Consider the following 20,396-nt stretch of genomic DNA (forward strand, 5'->3'; position numbering starts at 1 on the left):
CTATGGACATTTATCTTATAAGGGGTTGGTTTAACCGCTGGTTTGCTAATAAAACTGAATTATTTTGTCACAAAATGATGCATTATCTCAAAAGTGTGCCACTGCCCTAAATTGAGGGTGGGAATTTCACGGTCCACAAGCCTGAAGAACTCTGTGATCCCTCTGAAATGTCATCATAAAAATATAAGTTTATAAGCAGTGGGTGAGAATTGCACCTTTAAGAGGCATTATTCTCGATTTAAATTCAATTCTTTTTTTTTAAAGACACCCCCACCACCACTGCCCATAGCATTTTACGAAAACTGGATGCAAATGGGTGGATAGATAGATATGAATATAGATATGGGCAGGTCTCCCAACCAGTGGTCCACAAGAACGAAAATATGGCCCGCGGCCTCACCATTACTACACCATTGCCTTGAAACCACATAGCAATGGGAGCGACTGGTCTCGTGAAACCCTCTTATAGTGCTGAGGCAAAGGGGATGTCGGGAGGGGAGAGGCTGACTACCGATGAAAGATTACTACTGTCACATCAGCTCTAGATTATTAAATATGGTTTTCTGTGGGCGAGCAGATGGCGATTATTGGATGACGTATCAGAAATTAGAGCTGTTGTGGTCTATCCAATGCAGTTTTCTGAATCAGCACCCCAAGACAAATCTAAAGTTGACCAAAAACTGATTTGTAACCCTTTTGGTATCCTGGTCACGTGGTCCCTGGTCAAAAAAAGATTGGAAACTACTGCGCTATTGAAATGAAGGGACTTCCGGCCAAAGAATAACAAAAACTGGAAGAACTAGAAAATTTTTGGAGAGGCCAAACTTTGTCAGAAATTGATAGACAAAACTGCTCATACTGGTCACGTAGATTTGGGAGGTGGGAATCATACTGTATTCCACAATCTATTTTAGTTTCCCCAGGAAAAATAAAAGCTTTGGGGTGGATGCAGATTTTGGGTTTTCTTCTGAACTTTTTGAGAGTACTCACTTGCTTGCTTTCTTTCCCAGGGGATGGCACGAATGCAGACGAACAGACGGCCGTGGCCATCGCTAGCGTCCAGCAAGCGGCCTTCTCAGACCATAATATCCAGTATCAGTTTCGCACAGAGAACAATGGAGGACAGGTAGGAGATTGCTTCAATAAGCTTGGCTTTTACTGACAAAGACCCAGTTCTGGAATTATCTGTTGGAAGGAGGGGCAAGAGCTTAACATACAGAGGCTTCCAACTGTGGGATTGTTTTGGTTAATTAATTTGTAGCTTATGCTTAGATATCTGAAGAGTCTTCTTTTAGGTTGCTCCTCTGAATGGTCTTCATGTGATTTCACCAGAGTTTGACAGCTCTTTGGAGCCAAGTCCAGCACCTTCTCCTTGCCTCCGATCTCACTACTGCTCTGATCTTTTCTGCCTTCTCTCCCAGGTGACATACAGAGTAGTTCAGGTGACAGACAGTCAGCTGGATGGACAAACAGATGCAACGGGGGCAGTTAGTGTGGTCTCAACTGCAGCGTTTACAAGTGGCCAGCAAGCTGTTGCTCAGGTGAGGAAAGGTCTTGATCAGACCCAGAAAATAGCTTTTTTGGGGAACTGTTGATTTGTTTTAGGTCAGCATCGGAAATTGTGATTCTTTAGACTTCCTGTCTTCAGAACAACCTCCTCAGAACCTCAGATCAGTGGGCAAAGTATGTCCTTCCATCCACGGGACCACTACCCACAGTTTCTTTTACAGAGTATGACCTCTAGACATTTTCTAGGTCCTCCAGGTGAGTTGACCATAGATTCACACTGGAGGACCTAGCAGTGCCTAAAGCAGTGGTTCTCAACCTGTGGGTCCCCAAGTGTTTTGGCCCACAAATCCCAGAAATCCCAGCCAGTTTACCAGCTGTTGGGATTTCTGGGAGTTGAAGGCCAAAACATCTGGGGACCCACAGGTTGAGAACCATTGGCCTAAAGGTATGTCCTCTTTAGGCATTTCCTAGGTTCTTCAATTCATCTCCTGTATGCTTCCACTGGAAGTCATTTATTCAATAGGGTTTGCTATTACCTACAGCTTCACATATCTAAGCAAAGTCCTGGAACACATCCCCCATGAACATGTAAAAAAAACCGAGACTTATGAGAACATAATGGAGAATCTTGCTAACAAAAGCTTCATGTCCCTCAGTTCGCCCCAGGTCTTTTGGGGCTGATTCTCTCCAAGCCCCAAAACCAGAAGAAACTACATGGTCCTCCAAAGGTTTCGAAGCTATAATTTTCATCATGTGCAGTTTGCCATGAAGAAGAATTATGGGAATAGCACAATCTGCGAACATTTGGAGAGATGCAGGTGTCACCTTCAACCAGGGAAAAGCATGATTGGCATTTTAGTGATGGTTCTACCATTGCCCACCTTATTCTATTTATCTGTCTGTCTGTCTATCTATCTATCTATCTATTTGAAACATTTATATCCCTTCTCACCCTGAAGGGGACTCAGGGTGGAGCACAACATATATACGGCAAGCATTCCATGCCGGGACATAAAATAACTATAAATATACACAAACACTAAACTCTGTTATATCTACTTTAACATCAGTTGTTTAGAACTATCTCAAAACACCATGCTGGCTCCACTCAGCGGAGTGCATTTCTTATTATTGCCTTATTGCACTTTAGTCTCCAGCTTAAGGAAATAGGACTGATAGAGGGGAACCCTTCGGTTTTTTCTTCTGAGCCCCTTTCTCTCTTAGAAGGCAGAACTGCATGCCCTACACAGCTTTCCCAAACAACTGACCTCGCCTTTTCTTGGGGGCCACATACAGCCCATGGGCCACAGTTTGCCCACTCCAACAGCAGATTATTTGCTGGATAAATGTTTAAAGTGTTTTAAAAAGTATTTCTATTTTGGAAACTTTGGCTTCTGGGTGCTTGGTGCTAAAACCACCCTTTCACGCAGCACAGCTGTGCTCCAATGGTCCATTTTGACAGGAAATTTTGGAATTTGCAGTTTAGCAAGGGAGGTTTGAAATTCTCAGCTGGGGTTCTGGTGCCTCCCCAAAGCTATGAATCTCAGATTTCCACAGAAGATATCTGTAGCCGTTAAAATGAGGAAGAGCTCAATAAAATGGGAAAGGACGCAGTGTTTGGTTGTCCTCCTTCCCTGGTGGACCGTCAAGATGCTAAAAAAGCATGTCTAGCCTTGACTGATTCACACATGCTGATTTTGCCTATCAATTTCCCCTCAAAATGGCCCAAAGCTGCTTCATCTCTGCAGAGTGGTTTGCTTTTATTGGACCAGGGTGAATAGAGGGGCATGGAGGCGCTGCACGCTAGGATGTGGTTAGTGGCGTGTGGCTTCTTGTTGCTGTCAGCATTCACTGCCTATGGCAGTGTGTATGTGTTTCCTCCCTTCTCTCACACCAGCACTTCCTCCTTCTAGAATAGATTGAAGAATAGTTTTCAAGATGGCTCAGTTGGGAGTCAGTTTCGGTTTTCAAAGGTGTTTCCTCCTTATCCGCCAGAGGGCAGTATTGAAAACACCGGCCTTCAAAAGTGAGGATCATTAAAACATCTAAACATATATACTGTATATCATTACAGTATATCATTAAAACAGCTAAATACCAGCAAGAAAAGTTTGGAAAGCCCTGGCTTCAACTCTCTTGTTGTTGTTCCACACTGCTATCTTGCCAGGCTGTGATCCAGAACCCCTTCAGCAATGGCGGGAGCCCAGCCGCAGACACCGTCAGCGGGGAGGCACGGTTTGCATATTTCCCTGCTTCCACGGTGGGAGACGCCACTGCAGTGTCGGTGCAGACGACAGATCAGTCGCTGACACAGGCTGGAGGTAAGGAAGTCAGAACTTGGTGAAGTAGGGGAGTTTTGCTGTTGGCCATTTGGGTCTTGTTGACCTGTAGCCCATTAAACCCTCCACAATCTGGCCCAGGCATGGTCAAACTTCATCCCTCCAGGTGTTTTGGACTTCAACTTCCAGATATCCCATCCAGCTTACTGGCTTTTAATAACTGAAGTCCAAAACACCTGGAGGGATGAAGTTTGCCCATGCCTGATCTAGCCAGTGTTGTGGGATGATGAGAATTTCTGATCTAACAACATCTGCTGAACCACTGTTGTAACCCGCTTCGAGATACAAGGAGAGGCGGGTAAGAAATAAAATAATTATTATTATTATTATTATTATTATTATTATTATTATTATTCCCCATCCTGGCTTTAGAGCAGTGTTTCTCAACCTGGAGGTTGGAACACCTGAGGGGGGGTCATGTGGGGGGTATCAGAGAGGTTGCCAAAGACCATCAGAAAACACAGTATTTTCTGTATTGTCGAAGGGTTCATGGCTGGAATCACTGAGTTGTTGTAGGTTTTTATGGGCTCTTTTTTTTTCCTTTTTTTTTTTTTTTTTTTTTGCTATATGTTCTAGAGGCCATATAGAATATGGCCATATAGCCCGAAAAAACCTACAACAACCCACAGTATTTTCTGTTGGTCATGGAGGTTCTGTGTGGGAAGTTTAACCCCATTCTATTGTTTGTGGGGTTCAGAATGCTCTTTGATTGCAGGTGAACTATAAATCCCAAATGTCTACAACTCCCAAATGTCAAGGTCTATTTTCCCCAAACTCCACCACTGTATTTGTGCCAAGTTTGGTCCAGATCCATCACTATTTAAGTCCACAGTGCTCTCTAGTTATAGATGAACTAGAACTCCAAAACTCAAGGTCAATGCCCATCAAACCCTTCCAGTGTTTTCTGTTGGTCATGGGAGTTCTGTGTGCCAAGTTTGGTTTAATTCCATCTTTGCTGGAATTAAGAATGCTAATTGATTGTAAGTGAGCTATAAATCCCAGCAACTACAACTTCCAAATGACAAAATCAATTCCTCCCCCCAACCCCACCAGTATTCAAATTTGGGTGTATCGGGTAATTGTACCAAATTCTGTCCAGTGAATGAAAATACATCCTGCATATCAGATATTTACATTACGATTCATAACAGTAGCAAAATTACAGTTATGAAGTAGCAATAAAAACAATTTTATGGTTGGGGGTCACCACAACATGAGGAACTGTATTAAGGGGTCAAGGCATTAGGACGGTTGAGAACCACTGCTCTAGAGAATGTCCTATCTCTCTGCTTTTATTTGCTAGACCAGTAGCCTGGTTAGATACTGGCTTTTGCAGAGTTGCTGGCTCCAGCATTCTCTGTGGATGTAGTCCAGGCGAGGCAAAGTGCTGCCCCTCTCCAGCCATATTTGTGATCCTAATGCAAAATATAATAAATAAATAAATAAATAAAAATAATCAAAACTATTTCCCAACCCCAAGTGCTGCATCTTTGCCCTCCAGCCCATTTTAATACCACAAAAGTTTATGTGCCCCCCAAAGGTGTAAAAATGCATAATTTGTGCAGTTCTTTTTTAATTTTCCCAGAATGACCTCTGTGGGCTTGGGAAGGCATTTTCCTTGCATTTGAGCCTTTTTACTTGAAAATATACCCTTAGGTCTGTGAGGGGGCATTTCTATCATTTTGAGGGGTGTATGTGTATGATCTAGATCAAGTTGTGCCTTGGAAAGGCATTTTTTTGTGAAGGAAGTAAACAGGAAGGGACTTCTGCTTCCTTCCTGTAGTTAATGAAGGCCTCTCCTGGACCCAAAATGGCCCAGGAATACCCCCAGAACATGGTAAGAATTCCCCTAATGGTCTAGGGCGCATTTGAGGTCCTGTTGAAGGGGGGTATTGCTTTATATGGTGGTGGCTGCAATGGGGGGATGCAGCCCTCTGGGGTTTCCTGGGGGGCTCATGCAGCCCCCTTGCCTCCCACAGTTGGCCACTCCTTTCCTAGGTAAATCATTGTGCAGAGCTGAATATTTTCCTGCAGGGTCCACTTGTAGCAGGTTGATCTCTTTCCCCTCTTGCTTTCTGTAGGGCAATTCTATGTAATGATGACGCCACAGGACGTGTTGCAGACAGGAACGCAACGAACCATCGCTCCTCGTACCCACCCCTATTCCCCGTATGTATAGCTCCAGGAATATATTGAAGACAATACAGATCTGACATAAAATCATGGTGTTTTATGAGACCTCAACAATCATCTATTCGAACTCCATGCCATGGAGGAACATAAAATCAAAGTACTCCCAACAGATTACCGTCCAGCTGCTGCTTATAAACCTCCAGAGAAGGAGACTCCACCACATTCCAAGACAGCATATTCCACCATCAATAAGTTTTTTCAGAATGTTTCAGTGGAAGGAAGGAAGGAAGAAAGGGAAGGAGAGAGGAAAGATAGATGGAAGGAAGGAAGGGTGAAAGGGAATGGAGGGAGGGAGGAAAGAGAAAAGGAAGGAAGGGTGAAAGGGTGGAGGAGAAGGATGGATGAGAGGGAAGGAAGGAGGGAGGAAAGACAAAAGGGAAGGAGAAAGAGGGAGAGATGGAAGGGAAGGAAGGACAGAAGGGAAGAAAGGAAGAAGAGAGGGAAGGAGGGAGGAAAGATGGATGGAAGGGAGGGTGAAAGGGAATGGAGGGAGGGAGGAAAGAAGGAAGGAAGGTTGAAAGGGTGGAGGAGAAGGATGGATGAGAGGGAGAGAAGGAAGGAAGGAAGGAAGGAGGGAGGGAGGGAGGGAGGGAGGGAGGGAGGGAGGAAAGACAAAAGGGAAGGAGAAAGATGGAGGGAGAAAAGAGGGAAGGAGTGAGAAAAAAGGATGGAAAGGTGGAAGGGAAGGATGGAGAAAGAAGAAAGGGAGTGGGGAAAGAGAAAAGGAATGAAGGATAGGATGTTGAGAAAGAGGAGAGCCTGAGAAAGGAGCCCAAGGGGCCGCGTTCGGCCCCGTGCCTGGGTTTGCCCATGCCCGTTTTAGCCTTTAGAGTGGCACAAAACAAGCTTGCCTCCCTTCTCTTCAAATATTTCAACATGTCCCTTTCTCTTTGCCTTCTCTTCTCCAAGCTAAACACACCTAGCTCCCTAAGCTACTCCTCATAGGGCTTGGCTTCCAAACCTTTTACTATTTTATTCTCTGGACACAATCTAGCTTTCCAATATCCTTGAATTGGGGTGCCCAAAACTGGACACAATGTTATTCCAGGTGAGGTCTGCCCAAAGCAGAACAGAGTGGATCCTAGAATGTTGATAGCAGCTATTCCATAGGCAAGGAGCTGAACTGGGAAAGCAGGTTTTTGTTTTTCATAAGAGGGTGATACAGGCAGGAGGAGGGTGGAGCATGGAGCATGCAATATCATGGAGGTAATGCCAGACAAAAGGAAGACACTGTCAGATGGAGCTCAGTCCTGGAAACTCCCTGAGTGATCGGTGAGGGAAAACTACCCTAAAATAAAGCTGAGCATCCAAAAACAAACAGGTTACAAAAGTTGAGCATCAGCTCATTAATGAACAGAGCATGAAGTGCCATGTGAAGTGGCTGTAAAAAATTCAGAGCATAGGCAAACATGCAGAGTCTGGTCTTAAAAAATCACAAAAGGTTTATTTACAATCATAAGAAATAACTACATTTCTTCATAGTAAAGAACTGGGTCTGAGCTACTCTAATACTCATCTCTTCTAAGGTTTCAAGAGAGGGAAAAACTCAGTCACTACATCTCTCCTGACACACAAGCGGAGAGAGATCTCAAAGCACACAGCACATACTCTCCATACTACTGTGTAAGGAGGCAGAAGTCAGATTCAAAAAGCTTGCAGTAGAAAAGTATCCTTTTTAAACAACCATTCAGAATGAGAGCGGAAAGAGAGTAGAGAAAAAATTAGTTACATTCCAGCTATAAAAATAATAATATAGGAAATAAAAAAATAAAACTGTCATACAGGAGACATGGGGGAAAGGAATTCCCTCAACAGTTTGAACTAACTAAACTCTTCCTCATTGAGGACTTGAGACTTGGCCAGTATGGGGTTGAATTCCGACATGATCTTGGTCAACTCATACTCTGCCTAAGGGAAAGGCCATGGCAAACCCTCTCCAAGCAGATCTTGAACTGAAAACCAGATAAGCTCCCCAAAACTTTCTGTATATGTTTATTTCATTTGACATGCCTTGGAATGGTTCTTGGCATTGTACATGACTAAATCTTCATGGGGCTCTTTACTCTTCTACAGCAAACTTTGATAGCTATCTATCTATCTATCTATCTACCTCACGTCAGGAGCTACTTGAGAAACTGCAAGTCACTTCTGGTGCCAGAGAATTGGCTGTCTACAAGGACGTTGTCCAGGGGACACCCAGATCTTTCTGATGTTTTACCATCCTTGTGGGAGGCTTCTCTCATATGGGGAGCTGGAGCTGACAGACGGAGTTCATCCGTGTTCTCCCCAGATTCAAACCTGTGACCTGTCAGTCTTCAATCCTGTCGGCACAAGGGTTTATTTATTTATTTATTTATTTACTATATTTATATACCACCCCTCTCAGCCTGCAGGCGACTCAGGGCGGTTAAGAAAGACAACAATTTAATGCCAACAACAGCCTAAAACATTTAAAAACATTATCATATAATATAATATCTTAGCAAAATAAATTGAAAACATAAATCTTGTCCAAAATCATCATCCAATCATTCCATATTCCTATGCCTGTTACACTGCATTGTTAAAAGTTTGCTCAAACAGTCGAGTCTTCACTTTCCTCCGGAATGCTAAAAGGGAGAGGGCCAATCTAATGTCCCTAGGAAGGGCGTTCCATAGTCAAGGGGCCACCATTGAGAAGGCCCTGTCTCTCGTCCCCGCCACACGTGTTTATGACCCCAGTGGGAGCGAGAGCAAGCCTCCCTCTCTCAAAGTCCTAGTTGGTTCATAAAGGGAGATGCGTTCGGACTGGTAGCTTAACCCATTGCACCACCGGGGCTCCTAGCAAACTTTGCTTTACAATTTAGTAAGAGTACACAGGGGATGTTCTCCCTCCGTGATTCAGTGTCTGAGTGCCTGTATTTTGGGGTGTGGAGAGGGCTGAGATTTGGAATTGTTACCCATCATCATTAAAATGTACTACTAAAGCCTGCATTGAAGAAAGGAGTGGGTTTTATGGGAAGCCTCTTCTGATTTCCCCATTTCTTTCTCTTCGAAGGAAAATGGATGGGACACGGACGCCGCGGGATGAAAGGCGAAGAGCTCAGCACAATGAAGGTGCGCAGAAGAACCTAGCAGTACATATCTTCCCTTTTCTAAACTGAGCCCTGTTCAGTTAGGAAAGAAATGTCCAACTATTAGTTTTAAAAAAGAGATATTAGGTTGATTGACGGCAAGTTTTTTTGATCTGCAAAGCTGTTAAAGGGGCATAGAGACTTAGGATTCTAATAAGTGAAGATAGACCCACCAACCCAACATTATGAAACTGAACAATTGCTTGAATAACCACCTTCCCCAAATAGTCTAAATAAATCCTGGGAAACGTGGGGTTTTACAGATGATGAGCTGCATCATCCCTAAGTAAGCACCATAGCCAGTAGTGAGGGATGATGGGAGTTGGAGACCATGAAAGGAGGAAATCATTAACAAAATCTGGTTACCAGTAAACTCTAAAATCAGGACAGTAAATAAAGAACAACACTCAAAAAGCAAGGAATTCCAGACCAGAGTTAATCAGAGCCACCTAACACCTGCCAACAAAGGATCCCCCCAAGCAGCAACCAGCCAGGCTTTGAAGCTGCAAGGCCATTCAATGCTAATCAAGGTAGCTAATTGCAACATTCGCAATTGCTTCAATTAGACAAGGGTTCTTTCTCCCACCCTGGACATTATTCCACAAATATATATAAACCCCACTTGCTGAATTTCCAACAGACCTCACAACCTCTGAGAATGCCTGCCATAGATGTGGGTGAAACGTCAGGAGAGAGTGCTTCTGGAACATGACCATACAATCCAGAAAACTCACAGCAACCCCTGGGGGCTGTAGTTTAACAATTTCTTGAAAGTTACATATTCTCAGCTCTGAGTGGAACATTTTGAGAGTATATAGATATGTGAAAGCTTAACAGTATGATGTATGAGGGTTTATTTATTCTATTTACTCAATCGAAGGCTCGCCTTGTATGGCTAAATGACCTAGCAAAAATTAAGGCGCACATTAGATTTGCACAATACGGTAAACCTTAGTGCTGAGCCAAAGCCAAAGGCGAAGCTGCTTCAGGAGCACCTCGAGCTCCTATTTGAAGGACATCATCACTAATGTCATTGCCATGGCTGGGATTTGTAGTTTGGTGAGGCACCAGCATTCCATGGTAGAGAAGGCTTAAGACTTTATCAAACCACAGCCCCCGGGTTTCCATAACATTGAACTGAGGCAATTAAAGTGGTTTCATTCTACAGCACAGATGCATCCATTGCTAGAAACTTTGGTGTTATAACACTTATATATATATATATATATATATATATATATATGTATGTATGTATGTATGTATGTATATGTATATATGTATATATACACGCACACGCACACACACACACTGCCTTTCTCACCCCTGGGGGGACTCAAAGCGGTTTTGTTTTTAAAGAATTTTAACCAGGCATCGACTGTAATGCACATCTTTTTTTGCCAAATTACAAAGAGTTTATTTATTTATTTAGGTCATTTTATCTCGCCCATTTGAGCCGGAAGGCGACTCAGGGCGGCACAAAACCGGCACAATTAGATGCCGTGTGTGTGTGTATGTGTGTATATATATATATACACACACACACACACACACACACACACACTCATACATACACATACATATCTCAGTTAAAAGCAATTAAATAATAATAATAATAATAATAATCTTTATTTATACCCTGCCACCATCTCCCCAATGGAGAGTCGAAGCCTGGACAACATATTTCATCAAAATAAAACCAAAACATAAACAACAAGCTACATCATCAAAATTACATTAAAAAACATATCAATGCAACAACAAAAACAAAATAACATTACAATAAACACAGTCGCAGTAACAGTGGGCGGGCTACATCATAAGGCTCGCCTTGTATGGCTAAATGACCTCGCAAAAATTAACACATAAAAACCATATAAACAATAAAAACTATATAAATCTATAAAACCAATGTCTTCCAGTTCAATTTTTTTGCTGCTATGCATGATAATTTTCTTGGTTTCAGGAATTTGAACATTGAGGTGTGCATTAGATTCAAGTAAATAGACTCGAGTAAATATGGTAGTTCTTTCCATCAGAGATGGTTTTCTTTGCTCTTTCTGCTTTAATGCACCCGGGTTGTGATGGATCCCTCTACCCAGAACTCCAACCCCTAGGAATCCTGCCAATTACCATGCTCTTGTTCCCCTAATTCTTTGCTTGATGGATTGGGGCTACTTGCGGTCATGTTGCGGGTGTGTGGACTTGTTGTTGTGGTGGGTTCTTTAGCTTTGGTCTGTGTAGGCTGACTCCAGTTCAGACATGATGGAGTATCAGGGGCAGATTGAAAACAACAAGAACAGAGTTATTAAACACAATATAAAAATCGAATAGCCTTTATTCTCCTTTCTCAAATCTTTCTTTAACTGCAATTCCTGTCCTTATCAGCTCAAAACTCTGTCTGTGACAATGCAAACCCTGTCTGCCCCTTTCACAGAGACACACTTTTGTCTTTTGATAGTATTTTGATCCACTGTCGCCCCCTGTCACTAATCACACTGTCTGCCTAGCACTTCCTTCACATCTGTGTTTTTTATTGAACAATTACTGCTGATGTAGGCTGTGATGGTTTCTTCACTCCCATTTCATCATATTTCTTTATGCATTATTTATAGATAGATACATTATTTATAGAGGAATGTATAATGTGGAGATTAATAATTATAGAGATTACAGACAATGTAATAGGTGTTACATGTGGAATAAATAAATATGATCGATAATATAGATAATATTATATAGATGTTGTAAATAAAATTCTAATGATGGATAAAACTATAATTATAATTGAATTGATTGTTAATATGTGTATGCCACACCTGCCTTTAATAAAGGGAATGGGCAATGCTCATTAAGACAGCAATGAATGTAACATGCAATGACTAGTAATGTCAAAGGATCGTAGTAAGTTCTAGGTAGCACTTACTAGGTTTTCCTCTAACACTAAGTCCAGTCATGTCCGACTCTGGGGGGTGATGCTCATCTCCATTTCTAAGCCGAAGTGCTGGCGTTGTCCTTAGACACCTCCAAGGTCATGTGGGCAGCATGACTGCATGGCGTGCTGTTACCTTCCCGCCGGAGTGGTATCTACTGATCTACTCACACATGCATGTTTTGGAACTGCTAGGTTGGCAGAAGCTGGGGCTGACAGCAAGAGCTCACCCCGCTCCTCGGATTCGAACCTGCGACTTTTCAATCAGCAAGATCAGCAGTTCAGCTGTTTAACCCACTGCACCACTGGTATCATAAATACTTATGATATTTTAAGCCAAATAACCTGACTTGTAAACTTTAGCATTCATATTGTGGCACCATTGTCATATCATATATGCCCCTAGAATGCATCTTATTTGCCCGGAAGCTGCACCAGCCAGAGTTCTCCTGGTGTGCATGATGATGAAGGGATGATGTGACCATCCTCCTCTTGCCATCAAGCTACATTACAATAAGCCGTTATGACAAGGGTCCTTGCTACTGTTCATCATGTTACGCTGTTCATCATGTTACGCTGCCCTGTGCCGGCAGGACTGAAGACCAACAGGTCGCAGGTTCAAATCCGGGGAGAGGCGGATGAGCTCCCTCTATCAGCTCCAGCTCCTCATGCGGAGACATGAGAGAAGCCTCCCACAAAGGATGATAAAAACATCAAATCATCTGGGTGTCCCCTGGGCAATGTCCTTGCAGACGGCCAATTCTCTCACACCAGAAGCGACTTGCAGTTTCTCAAGTTGCTCCTGACACGACAAAAAAAAATAATCATGTTACGCTCCCTGGATTCGAACCTGCAGCCTTTCAGTCAGCAAGTTTAGCAGCTCAGCAGTTTAACCCACTGCGCCACCGGGGGCTCCGCAATAAATACTTGGGTAAACAAATAAGTACCCCTCCCCCCCCATGGTGCAGCAGATTAACCCGCTGAGCTGCTGAACTTGCTGACCGAAAGGTTAGCGGTTCGAATCCAGGAAGTGGGGTGAGCTCCCGCTGTTAGTCCCAGCTTCTGCCAATCTAGTAGTTCAAAAACATGCAAATGTGAGTAGATCAATAGGTACCGCTCTAGCAGGAAGGTAACAGCTCTTCATACAGTCATGCCGGCCACATGACCTTGGAAGTATCTACAGACAATGCCAGCTCTTTGGCTTAGAAATGGAGGTGAACACCACCCCCACAGAGCTGGACACGACTAGACTTAATGTCAAGGGGAAACCTTTAGCTTTATCTATGCCACCTGTCTATAATAAAGGGAATTGACAATGTTCATTAAAATAGCAATGAATGGAATGTTCAATGACTCATTAAGTTAAAGGATTTTACTAAATTCTAGGTAGCAAAATCAATAAATGCTTGAGTAAACAAATAAGTGTAAGTTGGTAGTGAAATAATGAGATTTAACTTTAATGCCATGATCTAAATGACCCTATTATTGGTTACCGTAACATATACATGTGAAGTGACAGAGAGTCCTTGTCTGCAAATCTCAGGGAACAGATAAATTAATATGAGAGATGACATTTTCTCAAGCTGACCTGCAAAAGTTTTTACTTGTTTTAATAATGATTTAATTCTATTTTAATGTTTATATTTTGTAGGTTTTTAAGTTGTATCATTTTTAAGGCTGTGAATTGCTTTGGGAGAAAAGCAGGGTTCAGATGATAGTAATAATAGCAGCAATAACAGTAACCTCTTAGTGCCAAGTTGTAACCAAAATTGTGAGTTGCTGTGGAGTTTTTGCTGGAATGATGCATCATGGGATCACTGACTTGTCTCTTTTATCTAGTTGAACGGAGGAGGCGGGACAAGATCAACAACTGGATCGTCCAACTATCAAAAATCATTCCAGATTGCAATACAGATAATACCAAGACGGGAGCGGTAAGTGGAATGGGAATTGGAAGGCAGCAAGGAGAGAGAAAATAATAATGGGAGAGATATTTGGGAGTAGGCGTTGGCATCTATTATAGCCTGTTTTTTGGAGGGGGGGGGGATATTTTGCACAAAAATATTTATTTACTTATTTACCACATTTGTATTCCGCCTTTCTCAGCTTGAAGGCGACTCAGGGCGGTTCATAGTCAGCAGCAATTTGATGCCTAAACAGTTAACATCCCCTTCTTCACCCAAGACTTTTGTACAAAAGTGATTTTGTCTGAAAATAAGTACAAAAATGTGTTGGTTTTTGTACTTATTTCCCCTACACTAAAATAGCTGTGAGCAAATAATCTTGCAGGATTTTTTTTGCAAAAATTTGCTTTCCTGAAAAATGAAAAATCATGCAATGATTTATATTTGTTTGGGGTTTTAAGGTGTTTTTTTCCCCTTCCATTTCTCATTAAGGATGAAACAATGTCTGTATATTCCATATGTTCATAGTTGATGCTTCTATCGGTACATAGAAGGTCTGGACATTTTGTTGGAGGCTTCTCACCCACAGGGACTGAGTTTTCTGCTCAATCCAAAGGTGTCCTGGCAGTAAGGGTCTGTGTCTTGTGTTGTTCCCCAGAGCAAAGGAGGCATCCTATCCAAAGCCTGTGATTACATCCGTGAGCTGCGCCAGACGAATCAGCGCATGCAAGAAACCTTCAAAGAAGCTGAGAGGCTGCAGATGGACAACGACTTGTTACAGCAGCAGGTAGCCAGAGCCTTTGCCCACCATGGACCCTCACTCAATCTGTATTGTTAATAAAGGGACTGTGATTTCATGGGATGCCAAAACAGGCTGTATGGTTCCAGGATATGGCTCCAGGACATGGATACCATGACCAACAGAAAATGCTAGATGTGTTTGGTGGGGATTGACCTTGATTTTTGGAGTTGTAGTTCACTGACATCCAGAGAGTACTGTGGACTTGAAAACAATGATGGATCTAGACCAATACCTTTGGACACAGATCCTCAATATGCCAATTGAACTCTGGTGGAGTTGCGAAAATGACTTTGGGTGTAGTTGCTGGTTTTAGTTCACCTACAACCCCCCCCCCCCTCTCCAACATCCCCCCCCAATTGATAGAACTGGCCAGACTTCTCTCACAGAACTCCCTTCTCTGAAAGGAGGAGCCTCCCTCCAGTCTTAAGCTCTCCCTCACATGCACACCACGCTGCCATGCGCCGAGCATACAATCAAAGAGCATTCTGAACCGCACCAATGATAGAATTGGGCCAGACTTCTCTCACAGAACCCCCCTGTCTTGAAGGGAGGAGCCTCCCTCCAGCCTCGTAAGCTCTCCCTCTCCTGCACACCTGCTCTCTCCTCCCTGCTTGGAGTCTCAGAAACAGCCCCCTCCTTGGGTGATAGGCCGGCCAATCACAACGGAGGAGGGCTTTTGTTGGGAGGATTCGCCATCTGTTTCCAAAAAGAAAGAGAAGGACAGGCGGAGAGATCTTCAGCCTTCTCTGCCGAAGGGATTCCTAAGACCATCTGAAACTCCCTCGCAACCTCCCCAGGAGTCCCGACCCCCAGGTTGAAAAATGCTGCTCTAGGGATTTTCTAGGTCCTTCAGGATGACTGTATAGTAATCTCTTGCAGAAATCATTATCCATGATTCAGGAACATCTCCCTCGCACATAAGTGCTTTGTGCCATATATGGTTTTCTATACTGCACTCCTAGATTGCCTAAAAGAGCAACATTCTACTCAACTATGTTTTCACACTTTCTTTCTTCCTTTCTTTCTCCCTCTTTCCCCTCTTCCCCCCACCCCTGACAGATTGAGGAGCTGAAGAATGAAAACGCCCTTTTGAGAGCACAGTTGCAGCAACACGGAATCGAGATCGTGGGGGACACCCCGGGGCAGTAGCCCCCACCTCCACCCCCCAGTTTTTTTTTTTGCCATTGCCTCTTCATATGGGATTTCCCCCTGCGGTTCTCCTGCTCCTTTTTGTATAAAAGACCCCCCTCCCACAATGAACCTTGTCTCACATGGGGGTCAAATAAAGGGGAGGGGGACATTTGGGGGTGGTGCGGGGAGCCAGATCACACGGACTGTTTGGCCCCAGTCCTTGCAACTGCTCCCAAAACCCCTCTTGCCTTCCTGCCCCAAATACTCTTTCCTGTTCCCCCTTGCTGCCTCCCTCCTTTCCTTAGGATATATTAAGGTTAAACAGACAAAAATCTGCATTTTTATAGTAGATTTTTAACACAGGCTAGCCAACTTTTTCTGCCCCTCTCCGCCCTAATCATGAGGGCCAGGGAGTATTTCCCACTTTAGCTCTTCCAATCTGTCGGATCTCGTTTTCTCTCCGTTCCGAGACTTGTGCGGTTTCGAGTCTTGCTCCCGAGCGTCAGACGGACTGATCCATTTTGGTTATGGCCATGAACTGGGCAGGGGAAGGGGCTTGGTAACTCAGGTTTGGCTACCGAACTAGTGCTTTTGGCTTTCCTCTCTGCCTGTGTCCCCTCAGCTGTGAAGATATTCTCAGAAGATCTGGATTGCAGTCTGCAAGGGTTAAATCGCCTTGCTTTAAGGTGCCCTGGAAGGAGTGTGCATTCTGCATTGGAATACATGGTGTGCTTTAACTTGCACATCCCATGTGCCGATGTGCGGGTTGCATTCATTTTCAGCACTGACAGACTTCTGCAATAGTTAGTTGGGGCTTAATTTTGATTTGCGTCAACAAGGCTTCTTGCTGACTTCTATTTTGTGTCACAAACGTGGAAGATTGGCACTCCATTTTTGCCTCCTAGCTGTGTCTGTCCTTTCTCTCTTTCCACATCAGAATTTGTGTGTTTTTTTTAAAAGGCACAGTGGAAAATAATCCCAAAGCCTACTTCAGCCTCATCCCTCCTTCCCTTTCTTTCTCTCCTTGTAAGTATTCTTTTATTTTATTAGTTTCGAGGTGCGTTTGTATAGAGGTACGGTGTTTGTATGATAGTGGAAACCCAGGCCATTAGGAAAAAAAATTAGTGGTGGATTGAATTGACAACAGGGTTGCTTTTTGTGTGTTTTTTGATATTATGTAATTTTTTAATTAAACTCCAGCAGTGTTTTAGGATTTCAGGTCGAAACGAAAGAATCAGGAGATGCATTTTTAAAAAGTCGTAGTCTCCAATATTTTGTGTTCCCCCCCTCCCCTCCCCACCCCACACTTCCAAGAAAAGAAAAATAAGAGAAATGGTTGCTAAAATGATAAATAATTTTATTGTAATAGCAAGTACCTTAGGTTTGATTTTTTTTTAAAAAAAAGGAAATATCTATATATACCAGACCCCAACAACAATAATAATAATAATAATAATCCAGAATTGCAGCTGGATTTGTAGCAATTCTTTGTACTATTCAGTCCTGCTCCAAGCCTTTTGAATGTAAGGAGGAGGAGGAGGGAAGAGGTTTAAATCAAGGGAAAAAAGCAAATGGTATATATAAATATATATATAAAAGAAGATTAATGAATTCACTTGTGGAGTTTGATTGTTGGAAAAGTAGGAAATAATTCTGTTTATATATAAAAAGGAAAAAAAAAACCTGCACAGAAATAATATCGTATGAAATCATTTAATGCTTCTGCAGCTTCTCTTTAAAATTATGTTCTGGGTGGGTTTAATAATCATACTCTCCAACATTTCGCAGATGACAACCAAGAAACATAAACTAGCAAAAGTTATTAATGAGGAGGAACCTACAAACAATAATCATCAAGTTTGCAGATGACACCAAATTGGGAAGGATTGCCAATACTCCAGAATACAGAAGCAGAATTCAAAATTATCTTAACAGATTAGACAGATGAACGGCCAAAACTAACAAACTGAAGTAAACCAGGGACAAATGCAAGATACTCCACTTAGGCAGAAGAAATGAAATGCAAAGATACAGAATGGCCTGACAGCAGTATATGTGAAAAAGATCTTGTAGTCCTTGTGGACAACAAGTTAAACATGAGCCAACAATGTCATGCGGCAGCTTTAAAAGCCAATGGGATTTTGGTCTGCATAAATAGGAATATAGTGTCTAGATTCAGTGAAGTCATGCTGCCCATTTATTCTGCCTTGGTCACACCACACTTTGAATACTGTGTCCATTTTTGGGCACCGCAATTGAAGGGAGATGTTGACAAGCTGGAAGGGGTCCAAAGGAGGGTGACTAAAATTGTCAAGGGTCTGGAGAACAAGCCCTATGAGGAGCTGATTAAAGAGCTGGATATGTAACCTTCAGAAGAGAAGGCTAAGAGGAGATATGATGAGGGCCATGTATAAATATGTGAGAAGTCATAGGGAGGAGGGAGCAGGCTTGTTTTCTGCTGCCCTGGAGACTAGGACGCAGAACAATGGCTTCAAACTACAGGAAAGGAGATTCCAGGAAAGGAGAAGAACTTCCTGATTGTGAGAGCTGTTCATCAGTGGAACTCTGCTCCAGAGTGTGATGGAGGCTCCTTTGGAGACTTTTAAACAGAGGCTCAATGGCCATTTTCAGGGGTGCTTTGAATGCAATTTTCCTGCTTCTTGGCAGCTTGTTGGACTGGATGGCCCACAAGGTCTCTTCCAACTCTTTGATTCTAAGGAAAGGCTACAGGAGTTTGCTTTTGCCTACTGGGAAGGGCAACATTCAGTCACTTTTGTCCTGATGAGTTCATTGATGGCAAATTACTTTTGCGCTTTGAACTCTTTGTGCTGTAAATGAAATTAGCTGAAAACAAAGGGGGAAAGTTGGGAGGTGGAGAAGCTATTGACATTTTAAAAACATGCGAGAAAATAGGATGACAGGATTCATTGGGATTGTCTATGCCAAATCAGGAGACTTGGAGAGTACAGAATGGTTTGTTGAAGGCTTTCATGGCTGGAATCACTGGGTTGTTGTAGGTTTTTTCGGGCTATATGGCCATGTTCTAGAGGCATTCTCTCCTGACGTTTCGCCTGCATGTTTGGCAAGCATCCTCACTACCTCCTACAGAATGGTTTCCTTTCATTCTCCTCCAATCCACCTTAACCTTAGTTGGACAGATGATGACAAGCATGGGCAATCTTAAAGTTGTGTTTTTATAAGAGATTCAGCTGTGTACCCTGCTTCCAACTAAGAACAGACCTGACATATTAGGAATTCGTGCTGGAATTCAATTGGACATTAAGGAAACAAAACCAATGACATGAGATGATTTGCTTAACTTTAAAGTGGGTGGTGAAGACATCAATATAATTAAAGATGTTCTCTGCCTTGACTGATTCACAAATCAAAATGGGTACGGTAGTCAATAAATCAGAAGTCTAAGACTTGGAAGGGCAGACGTGAAAGAACTAAATAAGATTGTGAAGTGCAAAGACAGATCATTGAATACCAAGATATGTGTCATCACTGCCATTGGATGGGCAATTGGGGAGCGCAGGGGAGGGCCACTCCATGAGGAAGTCGCAGCTATATGCTTTTGCAACACTGACAAGAGCTCTCTCTGGCACAGAATAATTTCTTTGCTGCCCTGACTGCTGCAAAGTAGGTTCTAACAACATTCTGTTGGGTTCATCCCGCGTCTTTCTCCACAATCACTTTAGTCATTTATCCAAACACTTCATAGCCAAGAGCTCCTCAGAAAATCAAGGAGTCCATTTTCTGCTTCCAGTTAAAGTGTCAGTCACCCAAGTCATCTCTCTGTTCTGCAGATTGACCAGCACATCAACAGAATTACCAACTTTAGGAGCTGGAAAACCAAAAGGATTTGAGAAAACTGGTTTGTTCATCCAGGAAACCTGGATTTGTTCATTCAAAACCTTTTAATATGCCCTATTGACAGGGATACAGGCAGTCCTCAAGTTACAAACATCCAAATTACAAATGACTCAATGAAGAACGAGGCTGAGACAACAGGAAATGAAAGATATCTACCTCTTAGCATGGGGAAAAGGTGTCTTCACTGAAACTTTCTCACCAATTCTTGTTTTCACAAGAAGCTACGTTTTCCAAAATCCAGTTCTTACAGAGACAGAAAATGAGGTGAAAATTATTTATTTATTTACCATATTTGTACCCCACTCTTTTCACCCCAAGGAAACTCAAGAGTGGCCTTACACGTTGGCAACAATTTATTGCCATAAAAACAACATATAATTAAACATTTACATTAAAACCAAAAAATTAAAACATCTAACATTACACCAATTATTAAAAACCACGCAGCCTAAGATCGTAATCTAGAGCCATTCCAGTTGTCATTGCACAAATTCTGTATTCATTTGTTGCACTACAATTACTATCCAAAGGTTTGGTTCCATAGCCATGTTTTTACTTTTTTCTGAAGGCCAGAAGGGAAGGAGCTGATCACTGGGGAGG

General features: G+C 42.7%; 1 protein-coding gene across 2 annotated transcripts in view; it reads left to right on the forward strand.

Annotated features, from left to right (window-relative positions):
- The window catches only part of LOC132780252 (upstream stimulatory factor 2), a 36,518-nt gene extending 18,987 nt beyond the window's left edge, over nt 1–17,531 (forward strand). The window contains exons 3-11 of one of the 2 annotated variants that reach the window (XM_060783852.2): nt 1,011–1,126; nt 1,422–1,541; nt 3,677–3,830; nt 5,632–5,685; nt 5,930–6,017; nt 9,079–9,137; nt 13,923–14,017; nt 14,646–14,774; nt 15,849–17,531. In XM_060783852.2, the coding sequence (XP_060639835.1) occupies nt 1,011–1,126; nt 1,422–1,541; nt 3,677–3,830; nt 5,632–5,685; nt 5,930–6,017; nt 9,079–9,137; nt 13,923–14,017; nt 14,646–14,774; nt 15,849–15,938 (905 nt within the window). In that variant the 3' untranslated portion in view covers nt 15,939–17,531. The remainder of the gene's footprint in view (nt 1–1,010; nt 1,127–1,421; nt 1,542–3,676; nt 3,831–5,631; nt 5,686–5,929; nt 6,018–9,078; nt 9,138–13,922; nt 14,018–14,645; nt 14,775–15,848) is intronic. The other variant, XM_060783853.2, reaches the window with a different exon arrangement.
- Nucleotides 17,532–20,396: the final 2,865 nt, after the last annotated feature.

The sequence above is a fragment of the Anolis sagrei genome, chromosome X (assembly GCF_037176765.1).
Source record: "Anolis sagrei isolate rAnoSag1 chromosome X, rAnoSag1.mat, whole genome shotgun sequence".
NCBI lineage: Eukaryota > Metazoa > Chordata > Lepidosauria > Squamata > Dactyloidae > Anolis > Anolis sagrei.